Source organism: Symphalangus syndactylus, chromosome 3, assembly GCF_028878055.3.
Source record: "Symphalangus syndactylus isolate Jambi chromosome 3, NHGRI_mSymSyn1-v2.1_pri, whole genome shotgun sequence".
Taxonomy (NCBI): Eukaryota; Metazoa; Chordata; class Mammalia; order Primates; family Hylobatidae; genus Symphalangus; species Symphalangus syndactylus.
The window spans coordinates 106,908,678-106,928,624 of record NC_072425.2 but is presented as its reverse complement, the minus strand read 5'-3'; the positions used below and the strand labels follow the sequence as shown (position 1 = coordinate 106,928,624).

The window sequence follows — 19,947 nt, the reverse complement described above, 5'->3', positions numbered from 1 at the left end:
ATGAGTCACTCTCCAATTGCCTGATGAAAATATCTACTTGGAGGTATTTCATCACCTTGAAGCCTGAAAACAACCTATTGTCTTGTCTTTAAAATAACTACCTTTTCTGAGAATTTCTATTAATGATAGTGAGAACCAACATTTATTGAGTGATTATCACATGCCAGGCACTTTACAATATATTATCTACTTCTCACAACTATCCTATGAAATAGATGGTGTAATGAAGAAATCAAGGACAAAAGCAGTGAGCAAGTTAAGGAATAGAGATATGAACCCAGGTCATCTAACTCAAACCAGTGCCTCTCCCATCACACGTCAGGCTTATCTGTTTAAGTCCCTTAACCACACTCAGTTCCGGTGGTTTTAACCTGTCAGGTAGAGGCCCAAATAATGATGAATGAAGCCAGAAAAAATAGGACCCAAACTGACAGGTTATTAGGGATGAACAAAAAGAATTGAAAACTCGGTAAAATCCAAGAAAATAGATTCATAACCAAAAATATAAAGAATTAAAGAGATTTTTGAAATAGAGTCAAGATTTGCTTATTTGTTTGAAGCAAGTTCCAACAATACAAATATTAACTTTGCTTGATTTGGGTTGGAATCTGAGTTGTCAGGACCATTTCTCAGATTCTATTAAGAACGTAAAAGAGACTTAAAGAAGTAACACAGTCGACTAATATATTTTATTTAAAAATTTACTTTTGAAGCCTATAAATGGATAAATTCCAAAATACAGAATATTTAACAATATTTAATATTTTCTACTCAACAATCTGCCTTTGTGTTTTTCTTTCCATAAACAAATACACTGGATTAAAGCAACAATACTCTTATCTTCAAGTTCAATGCCTGAGTTTCTTGCGTACTATTTCCATTTAGAGTTCAGTAATTACTTAACTTCACATTATTCTGTCACAAATGATAATCAAATGTCCTACCTATGTAGTAAAAATCATAAAACTATTATAAGCCAAGTCAAGAGAATTTATAAAGTTAATATGAAATAATAACTATACTGATACACATGTGCAATGATCCCTACCAGAAATATGCCAAAATAACAAGCTTTATTTAAAGAATGAAGTCTTTGGGCAGAAAGAAATGAGAAGTCATTATCATCAAAAATTACTAGGAAGATTGCAGGTAAAAAGAAATCACCCTACGATTTTAACTAAATAAAGGAGGAGAAAGGAGTATATCATTACAGTTGATAACAGTTAGGAAAATTCAATTACCATTCTACCACAAACTGGTTGACTACTTCAAGAGCTCAGAGTCAGGCTCTCCAGGCATTCTGTTACTCTCCCACTAAGTTTCCTTACATGGGACATAAACCTGCATTTATGATTACAACAAAATATTATAATGCTATTTAATCTGACAGTTGGCAAACAATAGAAAAACAAACTGGAAATTAGTGGAGCCACACCCTCTCGCTACCCCTGAAAATAGGGGGCTAAAATGAGTCATTAAGAAACAGTATTCAAAGACCACTGTATTAACTAATGTGATTTATAAAATAAGCAAAATTCAGCAATTTTCAATGGAAAATGCCACAGTATTTGAACACTAGGAATGTTTTGATGCTGATTTTTATCAAAGTGGTACTCCAAGCCATTAAGTTGGAACAAATTCCAATTCACAATTACATGCATCACCTCAGTTTAATAATCCAATAAATGATAAAAAAGACAAATAAAGAAAACAGCATCATATAGCACAGCAGCTTTGTTTGGCTCCCTCTGGATAAAATCTTCACTTTGCCCATAGTTTTACCTAGAAATCCAGTTGTGGAATCAAATTGTGAATCCTATCAGAGATAAAGGCAAATAAAATATAACAGTTAGATTCTACTAGTCTACATATGCATATCCAAGTAATTGAATAACTGTTACCACAGTACATTTGTAATGACAGTTTTGTGTTTAATCAATTCAGGAGCCTGTTGATAACCTTGAATTATCAGCCTGATTTCTCCATGCAAAATACAGTAATACTCTCAGTGAATAAAAAGCTCTTTCATTGTCCAATAAACACTTCTTTCAGCTCTACAGAGTAATTCAACAACTCAAAACTATTTAGGTGTTATTCCAATTATGGGGATTAAAAAACATTAACAATAAATGTAAGTACTTTGTGCATTATCGCACAGATTTTTTTCCCCACTTTTTATTGTGCCATTGCTCTCCAAGGTCAAATGGCTGACTGCTACCCAAGTAGAGAATTCATCCAAAATGTAATATGGTTAGCAGTTAAATGTACCTTTATTTACTTATTTATTTATTTAGAGATGGAGTCTCGCTCTGTTGCCCAGGCTGGAGTGCAGTGGTGCAATCTCAGCTCACTACAACCTCTGCCTCCCAGGTTCAAGTGATTCTGCTGCCTCAGCCTCCCAAGTAGCTGGGACCACAGGCACACGCCACCACGCCCAGCTAATTTTTTTGTATTTTTAGTAGAGATGGGGTTTCACCATGTTGGCCAGGCTGGTCTTGAACTACTGACCTCAGGTAATCCACCCACCTCATCCTCCCAAAATGTTGGGAGTATAGGCGTGAGCTACCGCGCCCGGCCTTGGACCTTTACTTTTAATATCCTTTTGTTTAGACAGCTGACTTTGAAGTAGAGTCTATTAAGTTAAGAGAATATCATATAGAGGTAGTAAAATGTGATAACGACTATAAATATGGATGGAGAAAAACTACCATATTAAAACATAGCTGGAAAATCCTAAAGGTGAGAGAGGCTTAGGTATGGACTAGAAATATTACACACACTTTCACAGAAATTTTAATATCCTGAGATGTAAAGGCCCTGGCATAATAATATCCCTTGTATAGCTCAGTGTCTATGTGGCTCATACACTTTAGATCTATGGTTCTTCACCATGGTTATGCATCAGAATCACTGGAGATGCTTTTTTCAAAATATTTACATCTAGATCCCTCCTCACAAAATGCTAAATCAGTATATTTAAAGACAGAATCAGGCATATACATTTTTAAAGAGGTCCCTAGCTGATTATAGTGTACAAGCTTAGCAAGAACATTGCTTTTGATGCCAAATTCATTTTTGAATAGCACAATTTTAAAAGCACATGGAACCAGAGAAGGTTCAGAGAAGCTTGACATTCAAGATAAACGTTAACAAATGGAAGGGGACCCTAACAAGAAAAGGTATATGTTGTTAGAACGAAAAGGCTCCGGGCTGTTCAAATCTATGAGCACTTTTTTCAGAAGTGATCCTTAGGAAATCAAGCAAAAGAGTAAGTATCCATTAAGTGAATGACATTTGGTTGGCTGGATATCAAGTGCCTTTTGATTGCTTGGTTAATAAATTACTAGTAGTCTCTACTATTGAGATTTCTAAGACTACTCAAAATAGTCATTTGTCTTGAGTTTTTAACAATCTTTCTAAAAACAGGATTAAAGATATATTGGCTTCCACTTGTTCCTCCCACTTACAGTGTGAGACGAGATGAAAAATGCAAAACCATGGCAAAAATAAACCTTATAGTTATTCCAAACACATTAGATACAAATGGATGGGAATCAAGGACTTAGGATCTCTGTATCTATTTCAAAATGAATAAAAGTTGAAATTCTATTATTTGCGAATATTAGATCAAATTTCTTAAAGTTAAAATCATAACCACTTACCATTTCAGCTAATAATTTATTCTGGGTTTTAACTTCATGGCCTATTTCAATGGAAAGCTATAAAGAAGAAGGTATACACAGGATTACTCACATAAAAGTATTCAAGTGTTATAAAGTAAAAATAATGTCATCCCAAGCATATACATTTTCTGAAATGAAACAGTCTTCTAGACACATAAACTCTCTTCTTCTGATACTTTTTCCACCAAGATCAATAAAAAATAAATTTGGAATTTCTACTCCTCCCAATTATGGACATTTCCTCTTTCCTCTTTATTTTAATTTCATCTTAATATTCAATTCCATCTTTTAATTTGGTATGTACTACTTCTCTCTGATTCTCTTAACCTTGCATGCTTTTATATCTTTATTATATTCCCACAAAAGCTACAAATTCCTACACATATCTGTATATTTCCTTCTTACATTTTATTTATTTATTTATTATATTTTATAAATTATATATATTTTTATTTATTTTTTAACTTATTTTAGGTTTGGGGGTACAGGTGAAGGTTTGTTATACAGGTAAACTCATGTCACATGGATTTGTTGTGCAGGTTATTTCATCAACCAAGAATTAAGCCTAGTACCCAACCTTATCACATTTTGAAAGATCTACAAGTACCCATACAACCAATTCAAATCTGGACAAAAGTATTTCATATTTTCCTAATGAAATGTTACATTACTTTAAATATGTCTAAATTGATTATTTCCTTACATTTTAAACGTTTTTGCTTTAAAATATGATAATAAATTAAAAATATATATATTAGTGTTACTTCCTGAAGCTCTGAAGAAAAGAGCCATAGCTTACAAAACACAATACTATAGGTAATTATGACAACTATTCAAACCAAAATCTATCTAATACTTTATAGGACAGATTCATCAAAGGCTTCACTTTCAATATATTTAAATAAATAGAATCATCTACTGAAAATCTTGGTAAACCACTGCAAATATTGTTCTTCATCTGTGTGAAAGCACATGGGATAATACTGATACAAAACCACACTAGAATTCTATAGATCAGAACATGAGCTTTCCTCCCAGATTTAACAATTCGGAGATAATAAAGTAACCATGAAGCTAGACTGCCCACATTACTCAACTTCTTTCTATCACTGTCATTCATGCCAAGGAAAAATATTTCTAGGACATCACAACTTTCTTCTAACAAGTAATCTAAATTATCTACATGGGGGGGGGGTTTAAAGGCATTTAATTCTGAAGTCCTTCCAAGTGTTGTATTTTAAAAATTAACATTATACAATATTACTTAGTTCATAAATCAACTTTAGTTTAATATGACTTTGAAAACAATCCTGTTTCAAAATCTAAAGGTCTCCAGACTGAATGTAATTCGATTTTCCAAAGACTATAATGAAATACCAATTAAGTTTTATCAACATGGGCTTCTACTGAATGCTTTATAAGTGAACGTCACATTCATTATAACGCAGTATCAATCACATATATTATTAAAATCATCTTTGTGTAATTCCTTTGTTCAATACAAATTTACTCAACACCACTGATAAGGAATTATGCTAAGTGCTATACAGAATACAAAGTAAGTACAATAAAAAACCTGCATTCTGGTAAATTCCTTTTACATACAAATAATGCCAATGCAACTCACTATGATTTGTGAATGAGTGCTACAGAAAAGGCACAAATGTGGGATAAGGATTCCCTATTTAATAAATGGTGCTGGGAAAACTGGCTAGCCATATGTAGAAAGCTGAAACTGGATCCCATCCTTACACCTTATAGAAAAATTAATTCAAGATGGATTAAAGACTTACATGTTAGATCTAAAACCATTAAAATCCTACAAGAAAACCTAGGCAATACCATTCAGGACATAGGCGTGGGCAAGGACTTCATGACTAAAACACCAAAAGCAATGGCAACAAAAGCCAAAATTCACAAATGGGATCTAATTAAACTAAAGAGCTTCTGCACAGCAAAAGAAACTACCATCAGAGTGAACAGGCAACCTACAAAATGGGAGAAAATTTTTGCAACCTACTCATCTGACAAAGGGCTAATATCCAGAATCTACAATGAACTCAAACAAATTTACAAGAAAAAACAAACAACCCCATCAAAAAGTGGGCGAAGGACATGAACAGACACTTCTCAAAGGAAGACATTTATGCAGCCAAAAAACACATGAAAAAATGCTCATCATCACTGGCCATCAGAGAAATGCAAATCAAAACCACAATGAGATACCATCTCAAACCAGTTAGAATGGCGATCATTAAAAAGTCAGGAAACAACAGGTTCTGGAGAGGATGTGGAGAAATAGGAACACTTTTACAGTGTTGGTGGGAGTGTAAACTAGTTCAACCATTGTGGAAGTCAGTGTGGCGATTCCTCAGGGATCTAGAACTAGAAATACCATTTGACCCAGCCATCTCATTACTGGGTATAGACCCAAAGGACTATAAATCATGCTGCTATAAAGACACATGCACATGTATGTTTATTGCGGCACTATTCACAATAGCAAAGACTTGGAACCAACCCACATGTCCAACAATGATAGACTGGATTAAGAAAATGTGGCACATATACACCATGGAATACTATGCAGCCATAAAAAATGATGAGTTCATGTCCTTTGTAGGGACATAGATGAAACTGGAAACCATCATTCTCAGTAAACTATCACAAGGACAAAAAACCAAACACCGCATGTTCTCATTCATAGGTGAGAATTGAACAATGAGAACTCATGGACATAGGAAGGGGAACATCACACTCCGGGGACTGTTGTGGGGTGGGGGGAGGGGGGAGAGATAGCATTAGGAGATATACCTAATGCTAAATGAGGAGTTAATGGGTGCAGCACACCAATATGGCACATGTATACATATGTAACAAACCTGCACATTGTGCACATGTACCCTAAAAGTATAGTAATAATAAAATTTAAAAAAAGAATGGGGAAAAATAAAAATAAATAAAAATAAATAAAAGAAAATGTGGTACATATATATGTAGAATACTATGCAGCCATGAAAAGAACAAGACCATGTTCTTCGCAGCAATATGGATGCAGCTGGAGGCCATAATCCTTTTTTCTTTTAAAAAATGGAACACAAGGACTTAGCCATAATCCTAAGCACATTAATGCAGGAACAGAAAACCAAATACCACATGCTCTCTCTTATAAGTGGGAGCTAAACTTTAGGTACTTTTGGACATAAAGATGGCAAGAATAGACACTGGAGACAACTAGATGGGGGAGGTAGGGAGGAGGGTAAGGGTTGAAAAATTGTTGCATACTATGCTTACTACCTAAGTGACAAGATCATGCATATCTCAGCATCATGCAATATACCCATGTAACAAATTTGCACATGTACTCCCTGAATCTAGAATAAAAGCTGAAATTATTAAAAAAAAAAGAAAAAGAAATGGCACAAATGGTCTTATGTTCATAAGAAGAAAAGTTACTTTTGGATGTGGTAATCAGGTAAAAATTTGGAGGGGGGATGCAATGAAGTGGGGCCCATGTGGATAAGCAGCACTTCAGTTGATCTAAGAAGGAAGTGGAGGCTTAAGGCAAAGGGATAGTGTGATATGGGGGTGGGAAAGTGACAGCATACACAGGACACAAAGTGTAATTTGTCTAGCAGGAAGCACATACAGATTCTGGAAGTGTGAGAGATAAGATCTCAAAAGCTAAGGCTAATTTTTGAAAGATCTATCTGATTTAATCAAGCTACGAAGCATGAACTTTATTAAATCGTGGAAAGACACTGAAGACTTCTGGGAGTGCAGGATGTAAGTTTTAAAACATTCTAAAAGAGGACTGTGGCAATGATTATATAGCTCAGATCATAATGTGCAAAAAAACAGGAACAAATAGGTTAAGAGGTTCTTCCAGTAGTTCACTAAGAAAACCAGGGGATAGGCCAGGTGCTGTGGCTCACACGTATAATCCCAGCACTTTGGGAGGCCAAGGCGGGCGGATCACCTGAGATAAGGAGTTCAAGACCAGCCTGGCCAACATGGTAAAACCCTGTCTCTACTAAAAATACAAAAATTAGCCAGGTGTGGTGGTGGGCGCCTGTAATCGCAGCTACTTGAGAGGCTGAGACAGGGGGATTGCTTCAACCCAAGAGGCAGAGGTTGCAGTGAGCCAAAACTGCAGCATTGCACTCCAGCCTGGGCAACAAGAGCAAAACTCCATCTCAAAAAGAAAAGAAAAGAAAACCAGGGGATAGTATTAGAAATAGAAAGGCAAAGATAGAAACATCAGAAAGACATTGTAAGACTCAGTGACTGAAATGAAGTACAAAGGTAGAAATAAGAAAGACCAAGATTTATAGCTTAGAGGACTGGATTAAAAAAAGCAGAAGAGCTACTTGGGGGTGGAAGATGGACAGCTCTGTTTTGAGACATTATAGCAGACAGCATACAGTATACAAAAAACAGCTGGAGATTTTTCTTAAGTATTAAAAAAAAAACTATCTTTTGATGTGCCACATTTTTTAACTTACTCAAAGCACAGTCTAAATTTTGAGTGTACTTTGACCTAACAAAACCACAGTATCTGAGTAAATGAATTCCTTAGGATGACGTCAATAAGAATATATAGTTTATAATTATATGTATAGAAATCTATGAATTAAAACACATATAATATTTGTTATATACTTACAGATTTTATAGCAGTTACTTTGCTTCTCAGACTTTCAGTGAGCCTCTCATTTTCTTCTTCACAGGCACTATACCCACTATTAGCATAGCCATAGTTTCCATAGTTGCCAGGAGGTACTCCTTCACCTGCAAGGATCAGAGTCACAAAGGTAGTTCTAGAGAAGTCACTTCTGAAACACTGATAGTTAGGAAAGAACTGAAAAAGACCCCTGGAGGACCTTGCAAACCACATGTGTCTCTAATATTCATACTCCAAATGAATTTAAAAAATAACCAAACAGAGACCAGACCAATTCTTTCCATTACCCTCTGTTAACCAAACAATATTCAGTTCAGTTCATTTTGATATACATTTCTGGATTGCTTATTGATTGTCCAGAAGATACAAAAATAGGTACTAATACACAAGAATATTCAGGATACATTCCCTGCTCAAGAGAAACATATATTTTAATAAAAGTTCTAAAAGCAGTAACATCATCTACCCATTGAAGAAGCATGGCTGTGAAGAGGAACGGAAAAGTGGTTAATACAGAAGGATGGGAGCTCATAGCAGCGAGGGTCCTTTACTGACATCTCTTTCTCTTAAATAGACAGTTGGACAGGAAAGAGCCAAAGCAGGGAGGGGGCAAACTGAAGCTCTAGGAAAGAGATGCAATAACTTATGCAGAATGTTAGCTGAGAGTCAAGAGGGAAATTCACTTATTCTTCAACATGTATTTGAAGAATTACCATGTATCAGATCCATTGTTCTTTCTAGGTGCTACTTTTATGGAACTCTAAGGGATAAGAATGTACACCTCCCTGTCTAATATAGTACTTCATAGTCATCAGGCTATCAAACAACAGATGGAGTGGGCCTTAGACAGTGAATACATATATAAATATGTTGGGCGATTAAGAGGAAACGGCATAGTTCAGGGTGTTAGTTAACTATACTTTTTTTTTTTTTTTGAGATGGAGTCTCACTCTGTCGCCCAGGCTGGAGTGCAGTGGCGCAATCTCGGCTCACTGCAAGCTCCGCCTCCCGGGTTCATGCCATTCTCCTGCCTCAGCCTCCTGAGTAGCTGGGACTACAGGCGCCTGCCACCACGCCCGGCTAATTTTTTTTTTTTTTTTTTTTTTTTTTTTTGTATTTTTTAGCAGAGACAGGGTTTCACCGTGTTAGCCAGGATGGTCTCTATCTCCTGACCTCATGATCTGCCCGCCTCGGCCCCTCAGAGTGCTGGGATTACAGGCGTGAACTCTTTTTTAACATAATTATTGCCATCAATTTTCTCAGTAAAGGGAGAAAACGGGCTATCTGCTGAAGAATGGGTGATCATTCAGAATATACTGTAAGGAAAATGATGGAGGAAAGGGACCGGGACTGCACAGGATTACTAAAGATAAAATAAACTTGTTTGAGGCAATATACTACGGTGGCTTCAATCGTCCCAGGTGTGTGGTTTTTTTCTACAGAAGAGTTCATTGGCCTGAGTTAGTCCAGGAGAAGCTGGATGGTTGGACTAATCTATAGTTGGAAGTTTATAATATTGGGGTTGCAGAAAAACAGAGCCCCAAGAGGTTGAGACTGCATGCCAAAAGAGCGGTTGAAGATCTGGATTATGGGGATTAGATTGGACAGATATTAAAGTAGATTCAACAGTGGCTTGAGAATGTGGGGAAAGGAATGATATCAAAACTAGAAGTCCCAGAGCCTGCTGGGCACGGTAGCTCGCACCTATAATCCCAGCTACTCGGGAAGCTGAGGGAGGCAGGATCACTTAAGGCCAGGAATTTGAGACCAGCCTGGGCAACATGGCAAGACCTCATCTATTAAAAACAAACAAAACTAGAGGTCTCCGTATGCCCAATGAGCAGATGCAGCAGCAGTGACAGGAGGTAACAGCACTGATCACTGAAGGACAGTCAAGGTGTGAATAGGAAGTTCTTTCAAGGCACAACACAAATTTCATTTTCCCTATGAAGCAAAACTCTCACTGATTTCTTACAGCTCTGATTGTATGTAACATTAATATTGCACTCTGTACAGTACTATAAGGGAAGAGACTAAGTTTGTTTGACTCAACACTGTATGTCCCCCCATAAATCTACAAACACATACACACTGTAAGTCACACTCAATGAACACATGATGTGAACTAATTAATGAAAAGAATCTGAGTTCACTGTTATTGAACTTTTAATGTGCATACCTTTGTCCAGAATGGAATCATATGCTTCTCTGAAGGCAAAGACAGTATCTCATGCTTCCATATCCTCTCTGTACCTAATGAGTACTTTATATGCAGCAGATACCTATGCAATCTTCACCACCACAAAAACCACAACAAAATATTGAAGAAGTATTTTCCAAACAGAAGAGAGTTGTACTATCTGAATTTTCCTGCTGACACACTATCCATGACACACTATCCATGAAGCTCTCCACATGTTTTATTATAAAAGAACTCAAGGAGTGGGCATATTTTTCCGCTCAGCCAAATATTAAAATCACCATTTAAAAATGCATTCTTACTCTATTAATCAATGATACTCTGTGCAAACTGTAGTTTAATAAGGGCCAAGATACTTAAAGAAAGAATAATGTCTTCTTATTTTGTATGGCTGAGGTTCTGAGTATATAACATTTACCCAATAAGTAATTACTGACTGGTTGAATTCAAACATTTGACAACTTCACCAAGGAATTTATTATAAATTAATTGCTATTTTTTCTTTCCTTTGTTTAGTTGCTTTTGCCTATCTTAATTTTAATTTTAGAGTTCTTCCATGCTGTTCCATTTATTCAAAGTGAAATTCTTGTATTTATTGTCCAGATATATATCAATGCACATTCCTATTAAAGAGTTGATCTTCCCTCAAACTATGACCCATCCCAAATACAATGAAAAAAGTAAAAACCAAATAAAATGCTAGAATTGCTATTCCAAACAAAGCCACTTCTCTTCTGGTGGTGTACTGCTATGAAAAGTTGTAAGAAAGTTAGTGACTACTGAAGATCATCCTCAGCCTTTGTTTATTTAGATAAACGCTACTTTTTTTGCATAGGTTCTATCAGTAAGCTAACAAAACCATTTAGAGATTCATGTGAAGTGTGGCAGCTTCTGCCTATGGATATGTATCAGATTCACTATGATCCCAAATTTAAAATTTCAGGTCAATATGCATTCATACTTTAAAAAAAAGAAAAGAAAAAATGTGTAACAAAAGCCCTTGTCACTTCACACCAATGTAAATTATAGCAATAGTAGTTACCTAGGTAATCACCTCTCCTCTCAATCACAGAAAAGCTTTTTTAAAAAAAAGAAAAAAGAAAGAAAAAAAGGAGAAGGTAGTGGGCTCTAAATTGGTGAGATTCTAATTTAACTGGCTGAGCTGAGGTCCAGGTAACAATACTTTAAAAACTTCCCAAGGGATTCTAATGTACAGTCAGGGCTGAGAACCATTACTCAAGTCACTTTCCTGCAATTTAACGTGGCACACTGCAGCAGGAAAATACTCAAAAGGGCCTAGAGGCCTACTGATGAAATACAAACTCTTTAGCCTCGAATGCAAAGATCTCCACAGTGTGATCCCGCATCCCCTACTTCACCCAAACTGGCTTAATCATAATCCCTTACTTCTTTTGAGTTCCTCCTTTCTGGAACTCACTTCCCCCACTCTCCATTATTCAAGGTCTACTTCAAATTCCTATGTCTCCACAAAATACACAAGGATCTTCCCCACAAAGTACACAGTGATCTGTCTCTGAAACCTCTGAGACCATCCCTTATATGTAGAACTTACCTGGTATTTGGATGTATAGCGACACTTTGTACTACAATTTATCTTTGCACATATTCCTACTCCCCACCTAGACTGGAAGCTTTGGGGATCACAAACAGGGCAACAAACAACTGTATACCTACAGCTTACTCAAGCACACAATAAATCTTTTTTTCTGTTATTAATGATGATGAACAAGAAAAACATTTAGACATATAAAACTAAACTTTCTCAAAATTATTTCTTTTTTTCTCTTCAATTTACCTGGCCCCATTTTCTATGATCCCAGTATTCATAAAAACTTCATTAAAAAAAAAAACAAAAAACTTTCTCATACTACAATTTATTGATCAATAAACAAGTCTATGGTTATTGGGAACTTTCACTGACTTTAAATATCTGACACTTTGGGGAATTTTTTTTTCTTTTTTCAAACTTATAATGACTGAGAAAGGTAACATCTTTTTTCAAATGTTTCATTTATTTTCTGAAGTATATTGCACTCTAATTTAGCGGGGTCTTCTTTTAAAAAAAAATCGTGTCCTAAGAGAAAGCTTCAGAACCAGAAAATGCCTTCTAGTAGCTGTGCGTTACTATAAGGGCCCACTAAAATTCCTTTTGTCTAACTTATTCTTGCTGATGAGCCAGTTTCCTAACCCCAAAGGTAAAGATCAAATGTTAAGTCGCCATACCGTACCACGTTCTACTGCCTTAACCGTGGCACAAGGTTCAGATTAAGAAATCGCCTTTGACCCAGAAGTTACAGTTCCAGGACCTTTAACAATAATGACACATACGTTTACCTTTGTAACTCACTGTTACCAGATTAACGACCATTACTAGCGTGCTTTGCGTGCAACCACCCACTTTTCAAATTCCGCTTCTGAAGAAACTAAGAACCAGGGCCAGTAGAGAAACAGAAACCAGAGTCGGGCTTTGGAAAACATAGCATTGTCCATAACCACGCTCGGTCAATAACACTAAAACACTCGACCACTGAGATGCCACCTGTACACACCCACCCCTAGTCCACTACTTTCTCTAGCCTACCATCCAAACTTGAATCTGACTCAAGGAAATTCCAAAGATCTGGGACAAATGGTGTGTTTCCACTCGACATGGACCCCAAAGATCCCCTCTAGACATCCTATTTTTTGGACCAAATGCCAGAAACAGAAGACAGGTTCGATTTCCTCCCGCGCCCCAGCGCTCCCGGTTCTAGGGCCCCGAACTTCGAACCTCAGCCCTCTTACCCAGGCCTGCACGCCTCATCCTGCCAGAGGAGAGAGAGAAAAGGCGGGCGCGGGGGTTTGGGTGAGTAGGAAACAGCTAGGGGTGACCCGTACCGCGTCTTCAGTACCAGGGCCCCGCAAAACACCAACTTCTTCCCCTAAAGCGCCACGACATCAGTGGAGTCTAAACACCGCGCCCGCTGATGGCGTCATCACGGCGCTCATTGGAGCCCTGGGAAGAAGGTTGAATGGTATTCTGGGAAATGTAGTTCACCGACGCTTAACGTGTTGCTGAAGGCGTGATGTGAAACCGGTCCCAGGAGCGGGCGGGGCGTCCGGAAAAGGGGGCGGCTTCGACTGCGGCTCTGATTCTGGGTTTCTGATCCAACGTTCCCGCTGTTCCGCTCGCGGCCCGTGGGTCGCTGCTTTCAGTTTGTTGACCACCAAGTTTAACACAGCAGATCTGCGCCTCCCGACCCACAAGAGGATGGTTGGGGTATCCTTCCTGATTCAGCCTCGAACCCCCTCTCACCTCCAGAGGCGATTCAGGGAAAGTTAGAGAAAACTTTGTCCAGGTTTCTCAGTTTACAAACAAGTAATCCGACACCCACAGAAGTAACCGATTTGTGCCTCGTAGTATCCAGTAAAGGAGAGAAAACCAGGTTCCTTTGAGTAGGACTCCTGCTCAGATGAGAGCAGACTAGGAAAGGCCGCGGGGTCTCGTCGGAGGCACTGAATAGTTAGTTCCCTGTTACTGCATCTGTTGTACTTCCTAGAAGGAACCAAGACTTTTAGTTGTTATGGGGACCAAAGGACCCCTAAACTCCCTCCCACTTTTTTTAACTTACGCAAAGGTTATTGAAATACTGCTTACACAAGGCAGTGTGCCAGTTAGGGGTTTAAAACTTGTTGGCGAGTTGGAGGTGTTACTGGTATCGAGGCTAATCCTAGAATTTCATTTTATCTCACAGGATTTATCGTGAGAATACGACGAAATCGTGGTTTTTGAAGGGAAAACAAAAAAACCTGATACACAGTAGGTGATCAAAATTCAGTGTGGCGATTCCTCAGGGATCTAGAACTACAAATGCCATTTGACCCAGCCATCCCATTACTGGGTATATACCCAAAGGACTATAAATCATGCTGCTATAAAGACACATGCACACATATGTTTATTGCGGCACTATTCACAATAGCAAAGACTTGGAACCAACCCACATGTCCAACAACGATAGACTGGATTAAGAAAATGTGGCACATATACACCATGGAATACTATGCAGCCATAAAAAATGATGAGTTCATGTCCTTTGTAGGGACATAGATGAAACTGGAAAACATTATTCTCAGTAAACTATCGCAAGGACAAAAAACCAAACACCGCATGTTCTCACTCATAGGTAGGAATTGAACAATGAGAACTCATGGACACAGGAAGGGGAACATCACACTCCGGGGACTGTTGTGGGGTGGGGGGAGGGGGAAGGGACAGCATTAGGAGATATACCTAATGCTAAATGATGAGTTAATGGGTGCAGCAAAACAACATGGCACATGGATACATATGTAACAAACCTGCACATTGTGCACATGTACCCTAAAACCTAAAGTATAATAAAAAATAAATAAATTAATTAATTAATTAATAAATTAATTCACTGCATGTCTGCGGTTTTGTTGTTTCTGCTGTATATATGGCAGTGGAAACGTCTCCACACTACAGATTTCCGAATATGTGATCTCTGATCATTTAGCGTTTCCTCATAGTTTCCCAGGACATTATTAACATTGACTATAATACTGGCATAAGTCTCTGCGTTAAGTTGCTTTTGTAAAAAACACATGAAAACAATTTTTAATAAGAGTTATTAAGCTGGGAAGGAAGCTTTATCCAATAGTGTTTTGATAGAAAAAAATCATTAAAATAAAACCGCCATTTTCTAAAAGCAATGAAATTAAATGAGCATAATATCAGGGACAATTATTACAAATAAAAGATGGAGATTCAATAAAAGAAATGATAGCTAGGTATCCCTCTATGAGTTAAAATCTGTGACAGTCCTTTGGTTAAAAAAATGCATGTTCTATATTTAAAACATGTTTAAAAATTGTCTTACAGAAGGCTTGCTGATAGAAATGTAGAAATCGTTATTTTTGAAAATATGGTAATATTTACCAGAACTAATCATTTAGATTACATAAAATATACTGCTTCCTTTACATGGTAGGAAGACATAAGAATGAAATGTAGTTAAAAGGAAAACATATATAATGAACTAAGAATATAACTGAAGTAAGGCAAAGCCAGTTCATATTGAAGTTGTTACCTAAAAAATCCAATTATTGTTTTTAGCTAGCATTGCTAGTATCGAATTAGGATAATGTTATCTGAAAAAAAATTGCACTCAAAAGAGGAGGCAGGAAAAATGAACTTAATGTGCAGAAAAAGAATTTTTAAATGTGACCATAGTTGACATTAGCGATCAGAGGGGATCATTTTCACTTTTCTCGTTGCGCTTTTTCCCTTTTAAATTAAAATCCTTAACTTTTCTTACTGATTGAAAGCAAATAAACTTCGCAGAGATGAATAGCATTTAGAACCTCTATTCTCATAGGATAGTCTCACAGAAAACATCTAATGTTTGTAGGTCTCTAGGAGATAAAGGACTAAAAATTACTTAAAATAATATTAAGTATTCCTTCTAGTAATTACAAAAGCAAGAATATAAGCAGGAAATGTCTGAATCGAGGTGCAAAATTGGAACTTTTCTTTCTCCTATCTGTCTGCTTCCTGCCTGCCCATTTGTCCTACCTCTTCCTGACCAAATTTCAAGTCCAATCCAAGGGAAAAGAGCATACCAAGCTCTCAAAACTGGTTCAATAAACATTAACACATTTTTCAATCATGAAGCAAATTCAGTATCTCGGGTATCATATTTGAACTGTCACAAAATGTAAACTAGAAACAAAAAGCTATTGATTCACAAACAAGCTATGGGACAAAGTTTGTTTCTAAGTTTGTTATTGGGTATTTAAAGCACATTTTCCCTGAAGACTGAAATGATGGTCAGGTTCCCAACTCAGCCCAGAAAACACATGGCTGTTAGCATTACTGGGCTGGCCAATCAAAGTCTGTGTAACCCATAGGACAGCAGAAATACCGTGTGTTTTCAAGAACAATAGAAGAAAAATAATGTTGTAATACTTGTGATAAAATAAAGCAATGCCATTAAAGAAGAAATAGAGTGTTTAAAAATTATTTTGGTTATTCATGTTTGAGAAAGAATGAGTTGTACTTAAAAGTTTTAAGAATGCGAAGAATATTTTCAAGGAGTTTGCAAGAAGTCACCAATTTGATCTTTCTTTTCCATAATTTGGGAATATTAGTAGCACTGATGGCAAGCTTCTCAGCCATAGTTAGTAAAAATTAGACACACAATTCCAACCTTAAAGTCCTCAGCAGAGCCAGACACATAATTTGTGGGGCTCAGGGCAAAGTGAAAATGTTGTGCCTCTAGTTCAGAAAATGGGAAAAGTTCAGTTAAAGGTATTAAGATATAAAACTTCTCTTTCTTCTGTTTTCTTCTGTAATCTCCTTACCATCCTTCCTCCCCTCCCTACACCAACTTGTCATGGTGTTTTTATTTGCTATTTAATATTCTTCTGAGTAAAGAAAAAAATAAATTATCAGCATTAATTTTACCCTTGATCTTTATATTGTGCAATGACAGTTTTAAATGCAAACATAAGAGCACGCTACTCGTGAAATCACTAAAATTACACATTTTGTATTTTGTATTTTGTACTTTGATATGGTTTGGATATTTGTCCCAACTAAACGTCATGTTGAAATGTAATCCCCAGTGTTGGAAGTAAGTCCTGGTGGGAAATGTTTGGATCATGGAGGCAGATCCCACATGAATAATTTAGCACCATCCCCTTGAGTGAGTTCACATGAGATCTGATGTCTAAAATATGTGGCACCACCTCCTGTCTCTCTTGGTCCCACTCTCACCAAGCAAACTGCCCTCTCCCGCTTCACCTTCTGCTATGAGTAAGAGCTCCCTGAGGCATTGCCAGAAGCTGAGCAGATGCTGGCACTATGCTTCCTGTACCACCTGCAGAAACTTGTCAATTAAACCTCTTTTCTTTATAAATTACCCAGTCTCAGGTATGTCTTTATAAAAATGCAAGAATGGTCTAAATAGATACCTCACACATGAATCTGTATTGCATTCTTACCATGGCAGAGCAGTCAAAACACTGCATCAAAACTAAGTCAACTGATTTTATTTCATGTCTTGACAGGCACATATTCTACCAACATTCTACCTTCAGCCTACTGATGAGTTAGGAGGGACTTGAAAGAGAGCAAGGGGTTGCCTTATCTATTCTTTTCCTTTTATGCCATCATTTTTAATACAATTGGCTAATACAACAATGTAAGATAAAAAAGCATGTGATAGGGTTCCTTGGTCATTTTCTTCTTTCTGTGGAAGAAGTTCTGGTTCAAGCAGAACACGTGACCTTTTGGGGCTGCCAGTGTCCATACTTATTCTGACACAAACTTAACACACCTTGTACTCTCTTTGAGTGTTTCTGAACTCCCATGCATCATGGGTCCACTGGCATTCTGTGTTCCTGGGTCACTGCAAATGTAATATTCAAATGAAGTGGCAAAGAACAAGGAAAATGCATGTTGTATATATCTCCTGCAATTGTGGGCACTCTCTCTTGTTCCATAAGACTTTATGTACAAAACTTAAGGCCAAAGGTAAAATTATTAAGAATTTCAAGACAGTGACCACAGAGCATTAAACCAAGTTTGGGGGCCTTCTGATTAAGGAACCTTATGCAACTGCAAAGGTTGCAGGCCCCTGAACCTGGCCCTGGTCCTCAGAAAGAAATTTTCAAAGGAAATAGGGCCATAATTGGTAGAGAAAAAGAAGGGAATGAGTGAATACAGAGGACATATATATCCACAGATAGAATTAAAGTGAAACATTTAAATTGAGCAGTGAAATTCACAGGGAAGCAAGAGAGTAGAGTATACAGGTATTGCCCCAAGGGAAAGGAAAGAAGAAAGGGAAGAGGTGGTAAGTTGCACACATCTCTCAAACCACTGACCAAGCCAGTTTCTGTCTGAAGTAAATTATTATTGTGGTTGATGAGCCATAGATGAGTAAAACTCTAGTGTGTATAAGCAGTAAGAAAAACTGTCCTCAAGGTGGGCATGATGCCAGCAAACATGAGTGATGGGGCATGACTTCAGGGATGAGGCTTTTTCTGTGTTTCATGGCAAGATGTTTCACACTTTCAGCAATTCTAATGTATTACTAAGTTCTCATTCTGGGAAAAGATTCCTTCCTTAATATCAGTTAATCAGTAGCTGTGATTTTTTTTTGTCTGAATATCCGGCCCCACAGCAGAACAGTACTATAAAGCTAAATTTTAAAATGAGTACTTTGCATAGGCTGCCCTTTTAATATTCCAATTTTGAAGACATCTTTGACATTTCTAAAACATAATTTTAGATTAAAGAAGATAGGTTTAATTTTCATTGCCTAGAATATGTCAGTGTTGTATATTTTAAAATTCTCTGCATTATCTATCATTCAAGACTAATTTAGTCAAGTTGATAGTCATTTTATTTTAATAGCATTTATTATTCAATAAGTATATTGAATTATCATAGTGATACATTTAAACCACAAAATGAAAAATGAAGTATACAACTTAGTTTTATTCCTACAGCACTGTTAGACACTTTGACAGACATGTTATTACTCCACTACTGACTTGTTTTTGTTCCCAGTGGTGATTAGTTGAGTTTATATCATAGACAAAACACTTCAATATGTTATTCAGATATTAAAATATGCTATCCATTTTTATGTAGTAGACATTCACTTCACCTAATTTTCCTGTTTTACTAGAGCTAATGATCTCATGACTTTTGATTTCTAGAATTAGGCCAAGACTGTGTCACAGATGTATGCAAGTCATCTCATTTCAATTTGCCTTGGCTATTGACACAGAAGCACTTCTTGGAGCCTAAATGATCCAGTTTTCTCACCTTGTCTGTTAACCACGATCCCACACTTAGTTGAAATGATCCAATTTTTTATCTTTAATACTTTGTTTTTTTTTTCTTATAGGTTGAATTTAACTGCTTTGGAATATCAGATAGCATTAAAATGATTTAGTTATTGTACCAAGAATCATTCTTATTTTACATCCCCATTCCAGGAGGATGGAATCTGGTATATCCTTTAAAACACATTTGTGCTTGAGTAAAGTTTTCCTATAACTAATTTGTACTGACTTCCTCTTCTTGATTTACTTTATGGTACATCTATATCAGGATATATAGATTGCATTGCTTTGCTCACTCATTATGGGCAGTAATTCTGAAATCAGATATATGCTTTAGATTTTAATGTAATGGAGCATTTTCTTAATTTAAAATTCTTCTCTAGCAAGGTTTTGCTTTTTTCTTTTCCACAGGGAAACCATTCCTGATGGCACAAAACTTGAGTCATAATTTATAATCTTTGCAGTTATGAAATAAATGCCATCTTTGTTTTATGGTT

The 19,947-nt window shown here is 36.8% G+C and overlaps 1 protein-coding gene across 1 annotated transcript; it reads right to left on the bottom strand.

Annotated features, from left to right (window-relative positions):
- Nucleotides 1–670: 670 nt before the first annotated feature.
- On the bottom strand, nt 671–13,961 carry BET1 (Bet1 golgi vesicular membrane trafficking protein). Its single transcript, XM_055272682.2, has 4 exons — nt 13,373–13,961; nt 8,350–8,474; nt 3,663–3,719; nt 671–1,816 (listed from the first exon to the last, which is right to left on the bottom strand). The coding sequence occupies exons 1-4, from the start codon at nt 13,389–13,391 to the stop codon at nt 1,661–1,663; spliced, it is 357 nt and encodes a 118-aa protein (XP_055128657.1). The 5' UTR covers nt 13,392–13,961; the 3' UTR covers nt 671–1,660.
- Between the last annotated feature and the right edge of the window lie 5,986 nt (nt 13,962–19,947).